General features: G+C 36.9%; 1 protein-coding gene across 3 annotated transcripts in view; it reads left to right on the forward strand.

The window, feature by feature from the left end:
* The window catches only part of LOC131064396 (uncharacterized), a 375,046-nt gene that overhangs the window by 155,761 nt on the left and 201,705 nt on the right, over positions 1-17,580 (forward strand). For all 3 annotated transcript variants that reach the window (XM_057998528.2, XM_057998529.2, XM_057998527.2), the window contains one exon: positions 3,698-4,028. In XM_057998528.2, the coding sequence (XP_057854511.2) occupies positions 3,698-4,028 (331 nt within the window). The remainder of the gene's footprint in view (positions 1-3,697; positions 4,029-17,580) is intronic.

The following is a 17,580-nucleotide window of genomic DNA, read 5'->3' on the forward strand; positions in this document are numbered from 1 at the left end:
TGATTCATTGTGCCTTGGATGTAACTTATTACACATTGTTCTACTTTCCAATGACTCAATTTTGGTTCTTGCATGAATCTTGATAGCGAATTAAGAGCAAAACTAATATTTGATCCGGTGTAAAGTATCAAACCTCCAATCATTTGATGATATAGAGTTGCATTCTTACAGGTGGTAGGTCAACAAGCTCCCAAGTGTTGTTTTCATCAGTGATTGATACTATGCCTCTGTAGCCTCTTTCCATGGCTTTGATTCTTGTGCTTCCTGAACATTTTATTGCTCAAATTATCAACATTCGAAGTCATTAGTGCTAAATTTACCTTGTTGCAAGCCATGCTGCGAGTCCTTGGACTTGAATTGGAAGTGTCTAGAACTCCATCTAGCTTTGCATCTCGAATGGTACTAGTATACCACTTGGGTAAAGGTTTTCTGACATTGGTGGGTGTTGATTGACTATCAATGTTCCCATTGTTTTTCCCATCCATGTTGAAGATAGGAGCACCATTTGAAGTAGGTGAAGATGTGGGAGGAGACTCACTCTTCTGATAAAAAATTATATCTCTACTAATATATATCTCCTTTGTTTTAGGATCCATAAGCCAATATACCTTAGATTCATTACTATATCCAAGAAGAATACATTGCATTGATTTTTCATCTAACTTCTTCCTTTTTTGTTTAGGAATGTGCATATAGGTAGTGCATCCAAATATACAAAGATGAGAGATAGAAGGGTTTACCCCTGTCCTTGCTTCTTCTGGTGTGATGCCACCAAGGGGTTTGGTTGGTGCATGATTCAAAAGATAAACTTCAGTATGTACAACTTCAGCCCAATATGCATGTCCTAGTTGAGAATCTTTCAACATTCTTCGAACCATCTCCATGATGATGTGATTCCTCTGTTCAACAACTCCATTTTGCTAAGGTGTGTATGCTATTTCTCGTCACTAATCTTAGCAACATGCCGCAGAGGAGAGAATAGTAACACCTTAAAACATAGCTGAGTTGAAGCTCCTTGAGTATTATTTGTAATGGTTCTAAAACTTGGAATCTGCTTTCTCTATCAATAATAATACAAAATGTTTGATTTAATTTGTAAACCAAAAACAAAAGGAATTACATTCTAAAAAAAAATAGAAATTTTTTCATACAAATTATCAATATGAAGTACCTCTGAAAGCTCCATATTATTATTATTGATCTCATGCAGCTTGGGTAACACCTTTAGGGGTAGAATTGAAGTTAATTATTTAAGCTCAAGGCTATAGCCAACAATGTACCATGAACCTCGAAAACAAGTCTTTGACACCAAAGCTTGTGCACTGCCCAGGGCAAACTACGGACCCAACTCCTTGGAAACTCTCCTGCTGAACACAATGATGAGCAGGCTTCAAGAGCGAGCCCCTTATCTCGGTGCTACCATCTGATGGCAATGATACAACTGGACAACAAGTCAGATCCTTTATTAGGGTACACATCGTATTCCTCCACAAATGTTGGTAGCTCGCGATTTCCACACAGATATCTCGCAAGCTTTGACTGATTTCTTCATGCCTCGAACTTGGTCTCTTCACAGGTTTCACCTTCAACGTAGGCTACCTCCGCTCATAAATGAAATAACAAACACCCCACCAAGCAATGTAGAAAAAAATAATGAATCAGAGAACCAATGTATAAAAAAACAACCAATCCTGATCACAATGCCAATCAACAGACAGGCTGTTAAGACGAAAAAGGATGAGCCAACAAAATTGATGCAACTGCTAGTATTAAGGCTCAGTAAAATAAATCACACCTTAGCACACAAATAATGCACACGGCCAATGAAACAGGCGATGAGAGGTACAAACAAAGAGATAATGCACACCACCTCCCACACTGCCCTGAATGATAGAGCCAATCAAACAGGGAGGTCCCAGATCAAATACTATCGAATTGAAAAACAGACTGCAGAAGAAGAGTCTCCAATGTTAAAATCATGGCATGGTACGACTGCTTAGTCAGAAAAAATGCCATAGGCTGGTAAAGGAAAACTAGTACATCATGGATGCCAGGATTGAAGGTTCCAACACAAGCCAGTTGCTGTCTTATTCTACTTCGGCTGAGAATAGCAGCGACTTCTTTGTAGCTACAAAATGATTTTACACCTTGGGTGCTAAAAGAAAAAAAACGTATCATATCAAAAGCATTAAAACTCTGATTATGGTACATGAACTAGAGGCATCCCCAAATCCTGTGCTCTGATACCATATCAGATTTTGCAGAGTAATCGGCATGCCTACATTTGCATTATGGGTTTGGTTTATACATGGAGTAGAATAACCGTGCATTCATGGTTTCAACAAAATAGCAAATAGTATCCTAAATATGCTATCAAACAATAGCAAATTTAACCACACAACAACAAACCATATACGGGTGGACAATGGTGGACTATGCCAACATTTCCATCTAGCATAGCCCAAAACAATTTTTTATTTTTTCATTTTTAAAATTGAAGCAGAGGTTTGGTGGGGCAGCCCTGAGTGAGCTCAGGGGGTACTTCCCTTGGCATATTCTCTATTGTTATACATGGTGGGGTTGATGGGTGGAGCCACCACCACCAAGACCTAAATAAGGCCTTTGAGGCCATAAGGACCTTCATGTCATATGCCATTTTTTGTAATTATATTGTTTTGAATCAAGCTCCAAATTCTATAAAGATTTACTTTTATAATTAGGTTTTAAATTTTCATTTAATTGCATTTTTTTGTTGGGAAACCTGTGGATTCTGCCAGGGTGCACCTGGGCAAGGCAATTTGGCATGGAACAAATGGCCAGGCTGGATTCCAACTAGGATTAGAATTTGGCTAAGACCAGTAGAGGTTTGTCCAAGGTTCGTAGTGAACTCGATAAGCTAACCTAGAAATATAGGATAACGTAAGTTTTCTTATTGTTTTTTGTTTCTAGTCAGCTATCACTTTCTGTTAGGAAATTTTCCATCAGCTACCACGTCTATCAATTTGTGTGTCAAGTTTCTTTGAATGGTAAAACATTGTTTACAATAATATAACTATTCAGTGCAGATTTTCATGAGGAGATGATAAGTTTTGGAAGAGCTCTCAGAGAGTGCTTTAGAAATATAAAAAATTATGAATATTTTTTCTGGAAAGAAGATAAATAATAAATACTAGATAAATGAGGAATTCAACTAAAATGTTAAATGAATAAGTAGCATTTTCAGCATATAAAATCATATATGGTCAGAATTGAACCCAAGCTAGAAATGTTTGGAGAATTCCTTTATGTTGGAACATTGTAGAATATTAATAACAAGGATCTTTCTACAACTGTCCATGCCTGCTCTCTTTACTTGTTGTGTTAGAGACATTGAAGATAAATTTGAATCTGTAAGATTTGCCCTTTAATCCTGAACGGTGTTGTGGAGAATTGGTGAAAACACAAAATCATTGTTAAAATTTTTGAAAAGCAGGGGATGTTTTTTGGGTATGTAATGCAGTGTTCAACAATTGTGAAATCTTTATTTGTAAAAGAGGAGAGTTATTGTGGATGCCCTAATGCCTTAAATAATATGTTTAGAACTGCAAAATTAAATAGATTATTTACTGACTATTGAAATAGTGAATGAGTCGATATCAGAATTGTATCTCTTTCGTCATGAACTTTTCCCCTAACGTATAGGTGTTGGTTTTGTCAGCACTCCAAATCTCTATATGAGGGAAGCAATGGTAACAGAACTGCTAATTGGAAAGAATGATAATGTGGAAGGAGTACACACATTCTTTGGGGTTGATTTTCTTGCTTCAGCAGTTGTTGTCACAACAGGAACATTCATGAATGGGAAAATCTGGATTGGTAGAGCATGTATGTCAGCTGGAAGAGCAGGTGAATCAGCATCTCAAGGACTTACTGAAAACTTACAGTCACTTGGTTTTGAAACTGATAGATTAAAGACTGGAACACCTTCTCGTGTTGATTGCCGCACTGTAGATTTTTCTAGATTGGAACGGCAGCCAGGAGATGAAGAGGTATAACTTTGCTCAGGAATTTCATTCTTTGTTGTTGATAGACCAATTTTGAATTTGTAATTGGCATATCAAATAATCAATAATGAGCTCGTCAATTGAATACATGCTGTCAAAATGTTGTTTCTCTGAATGAAGGTTAAAATCAAAGGAAAAAGGGATGTCAGTTATGTTGTGCATCTTTATTGAGTTATTTAAATGCTTTGGGTATTTCTTAACCATGTAAAACAGTCATTTTTAGTTAACAAAGTTAGGATATATATTTTGCTAAATAAATTGAGTCAGTTGAAATTTTATTGGCACAAAGAGTATTCTGGTGATATAAAGGATACACCATTTAAAATTGTCAACGACCAGATTGTGGACCATATGAAGGATTGGACCAATATCAAAAGCTTAGCATGATATGCAGTATGTACTAATCTTGATTTTTGTAGATCAAAATTGGTAGTCTAGAAATGGATAGTATACAAGGAATGAATTCACATTGTCAGTTGTGTGCTTGTGTGAAGAAAAAATAAGTCAGCAAAGTCAAACAATAAAATTGTTTATAGTGCATGCCTGACAAAGGAAAAATGAACACAAAGTCAAACTACAAAAACCTAGATGTGCACTTGTGTGAAGAAAAGATAAGTCAGTAAATGTCGAACAATAAAATTACTTATATAAGCAGACATTTGCAAAAGGAAAAATAAGTGCAAAGTCAAACTATGAAAACACATTAGTGATGTGTTCCACTCTTAGCATTCCAAGGTTTGAATTTTATATTGTTCAGTGCATGACTCATAAAACAAAATAGGATTTTCAAATTGAAGTCCATAATCACATTGTTCATCTTGCACCTGATAAAGGCAAATTGAAGTGAAAAGTTGAATTCAGAATTCTACATTGTTGAGCATGTGCCTTATAAGGCAAAATATTTGATTCAAATATAAGTTATGTAATCCTTCATTTAGCCACACTCCAATATATGAAGGCCAACCAAGATCATGTAAAGGAGCAAAACTATAAATAGGTATGTGGATGCCTATTAAAATCCAAACATGTGACCAATTTATGGAGGTGTGCCCTTGTCATAAATACATGTCATTTCAAGTCTGAAATAGCAGACTTTTAGAAGTGAAGTGTGATATATACAGCGGTGACTTGCAGTTAAAGGAGAATCAGTTCTGCAGAGATAATTGGTTATAATCAGCAGATGGTGGCATCTCACACAGAGTAAGCTCTTTTTACTTAAAGGCATCAAACCCAGCAGAACACCATCATTGGAGCAGAAGTAAATCTATTATTTTATCAGAAGCAGTAAGACAACTTCTACAGTAGTCATTTTATCAGTCGTCATAGCAACAACTTATAAAATCAGCACTGATTTCTAAACAATAGTACAGTGACTATTATTGACAGGACGACAGGGAATTCAGTCATAACAGTGAGGTTTTATCATCAGGAAAGTACCTTTGTATAACTTTTAAATGCAAAATTCTGTCATATCATTCATACTGACAGAATATCCATAATAAGCACCTTCCTTTTCTTGTATTTCAATGTGGATTTTTATAGAATTCAGCAAATTTCCAAAGCATTTTCAAGGACAGTGCGTACATAAACATCAATCTTACAACCAGCAATATAATGTTTTGCTTGAATTTTGTTGATCAAAGAAGATAAATCAGCAAACCATATATTTTAGAGTATTCAATATTCTCTGCCATCTATGGCTGTACCGGTTGTGCTCATCCATGAACTTCGAAATGTTTGAGAGATTGATGTCATATCAGTTTGAGAACAATGGTGAGAGGTTGTTGTTCGGAATTTTTCAGGGTCTTTTGTCTATATTCATCAAAGAAGATTATCATAGACATTCAGTGTTGCCAAGTTTACAGAAATGGTGGAAGATGAATAAAAGTTTCAGATCATTCAAGTCACACATTTTTAGGGTTTGGTGTAGGGATCAATAGAAGAAAGTATTTTCAGATTCAAGACATCGAAATTGAACTTATAGAGTTTCAGACATCTTCAAAGGGTTTGTCATCTTTAAAACAAGAAAAGCTTCATCAGAATCACGCCAAAGCCAATTATTATTTAAATCTATTTTTAGCCCATAGCTATGCTATATATAGTCATCATTTATGGAGAAATAAACATATACTGAGAAGGCTATTTTTAGATGACCTTTTAGAAGGTCCATTCATAGTTTGTAGTTATCTTTACCAAGAGTCTAACTAAAGATTGTTTGAGTTTATATTGAGTATAAGAGGATTAAATTTTGTAATAGTGCAAACCATACTTTTAGAACTCAGACTCGGCAGCCCAAAATAGGACTCGGACTCAGGTTTTAGCACAAACTGGGCAAGGACTTAGCAAAAAAAAACCGTAGTTTTACAAAAAACGAAAAGAAATTATTGCATTTAGAGAACATAAAAGCATAATTTGGCTATCAATTTGTCATAATTTAAACATTACACATGTCGTATGATTTTTAAATATTTAATATTTGAAATTTCATAATTCATACTCAATAACTAGTGGGGGTTTGGGAGTGGAGACCTTGATGAGTTTGAGGGGCAGAAATGTTAAGCTGCACAAGGTGTTAGATATTAGAAAAACCCAATGATAGAAGGGGTGTGGGGAAAATGGATGAGTTTGAGCTAAAATATGAAGAAATGGACGAGTTTGAGTTGCATTAGACCTGTTTTGGAAAGAAAGTGCAAAAAGAAGTGAAAAGAAAATTAAAAAGCCAAATTTTTAAAGTTGTTGGACGTACCAACTAGACGCGAGAGTCCCACGTTAGGACTTCAAGTTCGAGTCTAACACGAATTTCATGCTAGGACTTGGCCAAAACTTGCCGAGATTCTCCAAGACTCGGCTCATGAGTACGTGGCGAGATGACCTGGCGAGCCTTAGGACTCTAGAGTCCCATGAGTCTTTCTAAAGATTCGTTTGTTGGCTTTGTGTTGTTATTGATGTCAACCGATATTGTTGTCATTGATGTCAACCGGTATAGCATGTTACTGGTATAGATTGTCATCGGTAAGTATCGGATGTCAACTGATATGTTACAAGTTGGGGTTAACCGGTGAGCAAGTATTGGAGATTGGTATGGAATGTCAACCTGTGAGTAATGAATGTCAATCAATGAGTGATGTGTTGACAGTGTCTTGTTGCCAACCGGTAAGCATGTGGCTGGTAAGAAAGCAAGGTTGAACTAATGAAGAAGGGCAGGCAACCGGTTTGCAGTTTGATTGATGAAATTCAGTAGGACTCCCAATACTTAGCTTATCTCACAACATGCATGGAATGCATCATAACCTTCTGGGATAAGACATTCAAAGAAGTTAACGGCAGGTGGTTGAAGGATTATTGTTTAGCCCTAAAGGTATAGTGGTGGATAATCAATAACCTAGTAGTACCTGCATATACTAAGCATTCATAGAACAGAATAATTGTACATCATAACACGAATGACAGATGATAATAATCAAACCAGAAAGTTATATCTTTATTCCAATATCTCCAATTGTCCATTCCTCATCCCCCTGCTGAGGTTCCAACCAAACAATATATAGACCTGACGGTGGGCCAAGCTGCCAACCATAACCAACTCCCAACTACTCGACGGGAACCTCCCGACAACAGCAAAACATAAACACACATAACACACTTATAATTATTATTCGTATTAACATACGTTTTTACCCCTAACACTTATACCGGATGACCAAAGTGCATCATGAGGAAGCCTATGGTATATGAAACCAAAGATATGAACCGGATCGACAAGAGAAGGCATGATGAACTATCGGGACATAAAAGGAAGGATAAGTTGTGATGAGTTTGTCACTTTGACAAACCGGTTGAGATGAGAACCTGGCTGATGAAGGAGAAGGAAAGGTTTTGCATCTGCAGACATGGACCTACTCTGGATTGCTGATATCAACGGGGATGCTGATGTCAACTGGAATGCAGATGTGGATTGGTGCATAACAGTTGGAGATTGATGGCATGGAGTCATCAAGGATATTACCTGTATGCAGGCAGATGTATTATCAATTGATAAGTAGGTCAACTGGTAAGTGAGCAAAGATGCAAAGTGAAAAGCTCTTATTGGATGGAGATGAGCATGATGACTCACTCTTGTTACATGCTGTGATTGGCAAGGTTAGTGAGCGGGTTGATATGTTCCAACCGGTAGAATAGAGAAGAGCTAGCATGAAGGTTATCCGGTTAATGTATAACCGGTGGGGTAAAATGAACCGATAGGTAAACACCGGTTGTATGCCTGGTTGGTGACTCATCTTGAACCAACACACAGAACTGAGGTGGATGCCGACAGAGATGACACGTAGAATCCAGGTGGCATACGTGCAGTGGGAGATGAATGGTGCGTCTGTGAGGTAGTTGCCGACTAAGTACATATTTATTGCAGACTGCGAAAAATCACAGGTTGAGTGTAGAGGATTGCGACTTGAAGCAAATCGAAGGATGACTCTTGGTGAGTTGATTGAAGCAAGACATCAGGTTGCGGGTCTGATTTGGAGTAGGAAACAGAGAAATCATTTATTGTGATTGATAAAGAGCAAGGCCAACAAACAGGTTGCAGTTGGCCATGTTTAGTAAACGTGTATTGGAAGGGAGAAAAATGGCAGTGTTGCGTGATTTGTTGCAAGCTGTCCATCTTTGATACAAGATTTGATACGGTTCGTGGTCGGTAGAAGAAACCCTAGCGCGCCAAGGTTGAATTTATGTTTTGGCGGGAAAAATCAAAGATAAATATGTAGACAAAAGATTAAAGTTGATGATGACGGTGAAGAGAGTGTGAATGTGCAAGCAGAGAGGTAATCGGTTTGAGAGTTCAGCGTAGAATACTGAAGCGACTGAATGTTGATAGAAGAACCGGTAAGAGGGGTTCAACCAGTAAGAGGTGTTTAACTGACAAGAAACGGAGTAACCGGTAAGCTATTGATTAAGGACGGAGAAGAGAATGTGATTGTTGAAAAGCAAAAGAGTGATCAATCTGAGTGTAAGAGAGGGGTTTAACCTATAAGGCATAGAGTAACCGGTAACCAATTACACAGTCTGACAGTTCATCTAATCGGCAGTGGATGAACCGGTAAGGTTGCAGCAGAAAGTGAAGGAAAGCAGAGAGAGTGTGAGTGGAGATCCGGCAAGGGAGAAGTAGAGCGGAAGAGAAATCAGACAAAGAGGACTGAGATCCAGCAGAGAAGGGTTAAATCGGGAGAGGAGAGTTGAACCGGTAGAGAGAAGTTGAATAGGTGTTTCAAAAGTCATTTGTAACAAGTTGCTTTCATTGTATATCACTGAGTTGGTTCTCAGTGTAGGGGTTGGTACCCATAAACAGTTAGGGGTTGGTGCCCTAAATGTTGTTTTATTGTGAGGCTGGATTGGAGCAGTAGACTCCAACAACATTTCTCACCGAGGTTTTCCCACTTTGGTTTTTCCTCGTATATCCGGTGTCGTATGATGTATCTTTGTGTGTGCTTGCATTTTGACCTTCTCCTTTATCTCACCGCTATATTCACTTAGTCTTGGAATTTCTTACCGGTACACATATTTAGGTTTAAAAGGCTTAAGGTTGTTGATAACCACTGATTCACCCCCCCTCTCAGTGGTATCTTTTGTTCTACATCGTTGAGTCCTCAAACTATGGTGCAAACACCCTAGTACTGGGGTAGAAGTTGTTAGTTCTTAAATTTATGCAGTGCATTGTAAAACGTTATAGATAAGTGCCCATGGCGCTTAGTTTAGGGATCCAAAGTGTTGAATATTCAAAAGAATTTGATTATATTCCCATTTTGCTGCTCAAGTTGTTGTTGAAGTATTTGTCTTACTTGTCTTTGTGAGTTAAAAAATCTCCTATATTGTGATCGATGATGGCAGTAATGAGTTAATCATTTATAGTCTAAACAATGATGTATGATGATCTCTAGTTGTCCTTAGCATTTTATCTTTGAGGTTCTTGTTTTCCCTTCTTGGCTATATGTACAAGTTTCTTGACCACTTATGTGGATGGTCTCTTTTTCAATCCCTTTGTTTTTGTTCTTCCCCTTTGTGGGGTCTTTCTAGGTTTCTTTTCCTAGAACTTCCTATTGTAAACTACTGTACTCTTGAGTTCCATTGACCTACTTTTGGTCATCTATGGACAATTAATATAATATCCTTCTTTCTTTTCTTAACATTTATTGAAAGATTTTAATGTAGTAGGTATTGAGTTGGTCCTTATAGCTTTAAATGCAACTATTATGTTCAACTCACAAGTCGTGTATGTGTGGTGAGATAGTACAAATTGTTTTTTGAGTTTGCAAGATTTTTATTGTAGGTTTACTTAAAGTTTGAGATTGGGGTTTTATATCTATTTCAATTGATGAAAGGATTTGTGTCATTGTGTTTAAACCTATCCAATCCCTATGTGTATTTGCACTGCTTAGTCTTTGCATTTAGTTGAACAATGTAAACATGGTAAATGGAGGGCTTACATTATTTAAAAAAAGAACCTCTTTCGTTAGTTTGAAGTCTTTATCAACATTTTATTCTAGGTGAATCTAAAAAGAGACACCATTTGTTTTGTTCATTGTGTGAATCAATCAAGGAAATATTGTAAATTGCAAGTACATATTGGCTACATTAGGTTAGTTTTTGTTATGGAAAACTTTACTTTCCAACTTGAAGAATAGTTCTACCATAAATATATATCCATTTTGTGTTACATTGAACGGTATGAATTAAAATGCTAATAGTTCTTGGCATTTTTTCTAAGGAATGATATTTGATGATTATTGGTAGTACAATCTACACTCGATTGTAAAAGAAAGCAAGTCTTGATTTTTCTCTTCCAAAAGAAGGTTCTTCTTTGGGAACTATACCAAAACTTATTGAATTTTTTCTAGATTTAGAAGATGAACTACTACAAGCAATGCATAATTAGGAGGGTAGCCAATTAGCCATATCAAGAACAATCACCCACCTTTAAATTGCCATGGGGAAATTAGATTGGCTTGTTGGCACTTGTAGAACATCATGAGCTTCCTAATGTGTCAATGAAGATTTTTCCGAAATGTTCTATAGTGATGGAAAGAAATCTCCAAATGAATATATTTTGGCCTTCACCTCCACATGTGGAATTTTGAGCATGCCATATGATGATATTGTAGTTCTTTTGTTTGTATAAACAATTACAAGGTGTGGTAACCGATTGGTTTCACCCTTTTGTTACTGGTTCCTTTGCTAGTTGGGAGTTAATAAGTGACAATTTTCTTGCACACTTCAAACTAGCAGAAGATAGTCATATTTTATTTGGATAACTCTCAAGTGTCAAAAAAGGTAATAGTGAATCTATGAGGAGTTTGTTGCAAAATTCAACCATTTGGTTACTAGGATTTTTGGAACTTTATATTCTTCTTTTGAGTTGCTTCATAAATGTTTTTTCACCATATATTGCTTTCTTTCTCAAGACTGGTCATGTTATTGAATTGAAGGAGGCTCAAGGATATGCAATTGAACTGGAGGATCATATGATTTCATTAAGAAAAATATAGAAAGATTCAATAAGCCCATTAGTACAACACTACAAAGATTGATTACGTATTACAAAGAGTGGTTTATAATTGGGCAAATATAAAGAAACAACTTCACTTGAGCATTGCACCACTTTAGTAGTATCCACCTCCTTTAAGCAAGAAAAATTCTTTAATCAATTTGAACAAGAATCGGTCCTCATTTGACTACTAATGAAACATGGCTAAAGTGGATTCATCTATTCATCTCACACATATTGCATCTTCCTCGAGAGAAATAAATATGATAGAACAAATTGCCTTGAAATGCAAAGGCACACACAAATTTTGCTATCTTTAAATGCAAACCAAGGGTCTTTAAGGGGTCTCAAATGTCTATTAGATGAACCTGATGATGACTCTTTGATGGGATACATCCATTATAAACATCATAAGGTAAGGAATAATTTTCATAATCATACATTAAATTATTTCATGTGTTACATAATCAAGAACCACAAATATAATAAAAATATCCAAAAGAAGCATACTTTGCTAAAATCCTTTGAAGCCAAGAAGGAATTTTCAATGGAATAATAGCTGTTCCTCAAATATGTCATATGTTCTTTGTAGGATATGTGTTGTGTCCCCTTTTATAATTTCAAGGAAATTTATGATTTTTGTGGCCTTCTGAATGATTGTAATGACTGAAAACAATGCTGAATAAACCCTAGGTAATTATGATATCAAATACACAAGCTAATTATATGTAATTTGTGTTTTTATTTCTCGTATTCAAAACTGAAATGAATGCTAAAATCCTAATGCTGATGGGAAGAAGGAAATTGGTCAAATAGTTATAAACCTTGAGAATCAATCATATAAACTCTAGATATGTGATATTTCTAAAATCATAAACTATATTGAGTTATGAAATAATACTGATTACTGAAATTTGACTAAGTCTGAAAATTTAAAAGATCTTCTAAAACCTAGAATTTGCATTATAACTCCTAGAGATGTGAAACAACTCTCAAACATCCTGACAATATATACATGAAATATAACTTAAAGTATAAGCTTATACTTAAATGTTATATTTCATGTATATATTCTGATGAAGTGAATGAGGGTGTTTTAAATTTCCTGTCCTTCAAACCCTACGAACCTGTTTTCACCAAGAAACAATGCCAAATGAGTGAACAAAAGTGAAAAAAAAGCACTTAAAATCATGGCTGGGCGTATTCTTTGAATCACGTGAGTCCAAGTGAAAGACTCGCGAGTCTGAGTGAAAGACTCGCGCTAGTCCACTCAAAAAACTCGCGAGTCTTTGGGATGGACTCGCAAGGCCTCACGAGTCCTTGGCGATTCGACTCGGCCCGCCAATGGACTCACGAGTCCGTGGCGAGTCCACGAGTTTTAAAACTCGCGAGTCTTTGGGATGGACTCGCAAGGCCTCACAAGTCCTTGGCGATTCGACTCGGCCTGCCAGTGGACTCACGAGTCCGTGGCGAGTCCACGAGTTTTAAAACTATGGTTTTAGAAGATCTTTTAAATTTTCAGACAGTCAAATTTAAGTAATCAGTAGGCTCCTATTAGCATTCTCTTGCTCTCTCTATTGCACTCACTTTATCTGCCCCGAATTTGAGACCTATGTATCTCCATATCACTCTTCCTCTATCTCCTCTCTCTACCACTTTATCTCACTCTCTGCTCTCTCCCCCAAGATCTAGACCTATCTCTCTACCACTATCTCTCTCACCCTTAGACCCCAGCTAGTGGTGCTACCCTCAACCTAGTTTTAGTGAGCTGGAGAAGCCACGTCAGACTCCTAGAACTAGACCCTCTAGTTCTATCTCTCCCTTGGTTTTTACTAGAGCTGGGAAGAGGAAGATGTAGTCTTCTCTTTAGTTTGTTCATTGTTGTTTTTCACATTTGGACATATCATTATATGTAATTTTGTAAACATTTATAAACTTATGTTGCTATTATACATTTTTAAGTTTGAAACTATGAGTATGAATGATGAAATTTCAAATATTGATTGTTTGGAGATCATTTGACATGTGTAATGTTTCAATTATGGCTCTTATGTTCTCTAAATGCATTAATTTCTTTATGTTTTTTTTTGTAAAACTACGATTTGTTTTTTTTTTGCCGAGTCCTTTCATGAGTCTTTCACAAGTCCGAGTCCGAGTCCAATTTTTTGGTTTGCCAAGTCCGTGGCGAGTCCGAGTTTAAAACTTTGCTAAATATTATTTAAACCATACCAAATACTTTCTAAAGGCAGTGCTGGGAAAGCTGTGACTTGTTTGATGGTCCCCACAAACAAACTCTCCCAAAGTATATTAATAATACTCTGATTAGTCCGTCCAAAAGGCTACACTCTACAAACATTGTAACTGATATAATTAAAGAAGTAATGCTGACTCTGCAGTATGGGAAACTCATTATATATAAACCAATGATCAGTAATGTTAATGTATGATCCAAGGTTGTAAGCAGTTTTACAAGATTCAATCTCACCTTTGACTTGGACTTGATGCCCAAATTCAAGAAAGACTCGGCAAATTGAAAACACCATGAAATGCAGAGATTTTCAAGGATTGAAAACTTGTTTCAAGAACCTGTTAATAAATAAAATTTAAAGACATATTGAACCATAGAAATGAGACTCAGACTCGACGAGGGTGACTTGACTTGGGACTCGGCAAAAAAAGCTCGACGCATACTCAACAACTTGGCTACTGAAAAACCTAAGAAATTTAGAGACTTTTAAGGATTTAGAACTTGATTCATGCACCCTTTATTAAATAAACCTTAAATACACGATTGTGAGATTTTGCCAAGATCAAGAGCTCAATGAAATGTACAAAATAGAGACACAATATAGGACAAGAATAAATTGTATTCTCATCAATAGAAAATGATCAATAATCAAAATTCAATAGTTACATACAATGTAGATGAGCTTCCTTATATATGCAAGGCTAGGGATATGTGAGCACACAAACATGACATGTGGCTCAATAAGAAACATGGGTAGGTAGGAAATAGGTGTGGGTAGGTAGGAGAAATAATATAATAGTCCACATGAGGTGGATCACCCACTGAATGTGGAGTGTAACAACAAGATCAACACCATAAAATGTGGAATTTCTCCTACACACTATTCCAATGTGGCACAAACACCCAAGTGTCTCATACCCAAACTATTATGAAATGCATTTCCTAACTTAAGTAAAGTGTAATAATATCCAAGATGAATAATTATTTACACCAACACCCCCCTTAAGTGCAACTTAGGGGAATGCACTTAAGTCTGCAATGCAACTAAGCAATGCAAGATGGGTCCCGGCTACGAGGCCATGTTAGGTACCCATGAACAAATGCAAATGCATGCAAACCAATGCAATGAAAACTCTCACAAAGTGGGGAAAGAGAGAAAAACCCAATGGGAAAAAGCCCTCCCCCAAAAGAGAGATGAAAAACATACAAGAGAACTCTCATAGAAGAATGTGAAGAACAATACCCCATGTGAGGAAAAAGTCCCTCCCATATGAGAGAAGAAGAGAAGTCAAACTCTGACCCCCCCTCAATGGAGAATCTGCACCAATGGAAGAAGCTCAATGTATGAAGAAACTTCTCCACGAACATCGAACAACATTCCTCCCCTTAGGAAGAAACAAAACCAAAGGTGTATCCATGAAGTCTCCCCAATCATGAAAGGAAGATGTATGAAGAAAACTCATGATGAAAGGAATATCTGAAAACTGCTCAAGTGTCCCCATGTCGATGCTGAAAGATACCCCCTCCAATGGTGGTAAACTGTGCCACACTGCTGAAAAAGGCACTCCAAGATCTAGTGGAGATGGATGTAGAACATGTCCCAAAGAGTCACATGTCTCCTCAAAAAATAAAGAGACCTCCTCCAACTGCTGTACATAAGTATCCACAATCATGTCAACCTCTAAAGATTGATCATGCAGAGAATGAACAAGAGGGTCAGAGTGTGCCCTCGCAACAATCGAAGAAGGATCATCTTCATCAAAGAGAAGATGAATGTCATCAATGATGTCTCCCAAATCTGCAATGTAGGATTCCACAAACAAACCTGTAATATCTGTCAAGTAATCATCCTATGAATCTAAAGCTGGAAGACAATGAATATTTTGCTGCACTGAATCATATGAAGGCAAAACTGTTGCACTATCCGCATCATCAGGTGCAATAGGTGATGGGATATCAATATGAGGAGATGAAATACAAGACTCAAGAACGGGGTTACATGTGAGAATCCCCATGTTCAAGTGTCCAAAGTTCTCCTCAAAAACTGAACCATCACAAGAACTGTGATCATCATGTGTAGAATCATCAAATGTGAAATCATCATCATCAACAAAATCTGAAAAGGAGTATAACCGAGATGCATGATTAACCACCCCAGTTGCAATGATAGCTCTAGTCTCCAAGTCTCTAATGAAAACTGAGTCAGGTGTGAACTCCACAACTCTCTTAGTTGCGCCATGTGTGATTTGATAGATAGAAAGAAGATTGTTTGTCAAGTGGGGTACACACAACACATCATTGAAGGAGTTATCCCCAATGTCAATAGATCCTTTCCCAATCACATCCATGTATGTATGATTGCCCATCAAAATTTGTGGCATGGTGCAAGGCTCAAATGTAGAGAACATAGACTGCGAAGATGCCATATGATGAGAAGCCCCTGAATCTAGAAGCCATCTCTCTGAATCATGACTAATAGTAGCACATAGAGCTTTTCCTTTTCTTGTTCCAAAAAAGTGAGTCTTCCCACTTGTAGAGGCCATGAATGCTTGCCCTTTTCCTTTAGAATGTGAGGAAGTGGAAGTTGATGAATCATCCTTCTTGTAGACTTTAGGCAAATCAATGTTATGCTTTTTGATGATATGTGTGAGCTCATCAATCTTTTTAGAATGGCAACGATGCTCCTCATGACCAATCTTTTTACAATAAGCACAAGTAGGTCTCTCCCTCTTTGGTGAATTATCTCTCTTGGAAGAGGATGAATCTCCTTGTTGTGGAGAAGATGGTGCTTTTTCTTTAGGCTTTGATTGCCATTTCTTCTTGTTTGAGTTGTCCTTCCCTTGATTTCCTTTGTTCCCTTGATTTGCCACTAATGCTTGAGACTTAGAAGCGTTAAGAATGCCCATGCTTATCAACTTAGTTTGTTCCATCATCAACATTTCATTGAAAGCATCAAATGTAGGCATTTTGTAGCTTGAACCCATTGTCATCCTATGGGTTTGGAAACTAGAAACAAATGCTGCATATTCTTGTGGAAGCTTGCCTATCAAGTTGAATATCAATTGAGTATCCTTCTTATCAATGCCACAATCTTTGAGTTGTGCCCTCAACTCATTTGCCTTAGTGACATAATCTTGTATAGTATCAAAGTTCTTGGGATCTAACATGGTGAGATCACTATCAATTTGATATCCCCTAATCTCATCAACTTGACCATACAAGTCTTGAAACTTTTGCCAAGCATCCTTGATTAGAGTACACTTCTCAATATGAAAAATGAGATCCTTTGATACATACTTTCTTAAGGTACCAATTGCCATGATATTTTTAGTGAGCCAATCCAAGTGACCAACTGGATCAACCTTAGGATCAGCGAGAGCAACAATAGTTCCATCAATGTAATGAGTGAGTCCTTTTTCCATAAGTTTACTCCATGTATCAATTTTCCAAGTAGCATAATTATGTGGAGTTAAGAGAGGAAACTTAGAAGAACCCATAGCAGCAAAAAGGAAGGAACACAAGAGCACAAAAGCACAAGAGACACCCCCCCAAATTCACTCAATCAAAGTACCCCCCCCAAAGTGATGATTTTGGCACTTTATACTTAGTGCGATTACAATGAGCCACTTGTAAAACAAGGCAAAGTGGACTTATGATGCAAATTTTACAACTTCTCAAATGAGATACAAGAGACTTCAATCAATAGTGCAATGAATCTAACTGAGATTCAAGCAAATATACAAGTACCAAGAGAG

Source organism: Cryptomeria japonica, chromosome 5, assembly GCF_030272615.1.
Source record: "Cryptomeria japonica chromosome 5, Sugi_1.0, whole genome shotgun sequence".
NCBI lineage: Eukaryota > Viridiplantae > Streptophyta > Pinopsida > Cupressales > Cupressaceae > Cryptomeria > Cryptomeria japonica.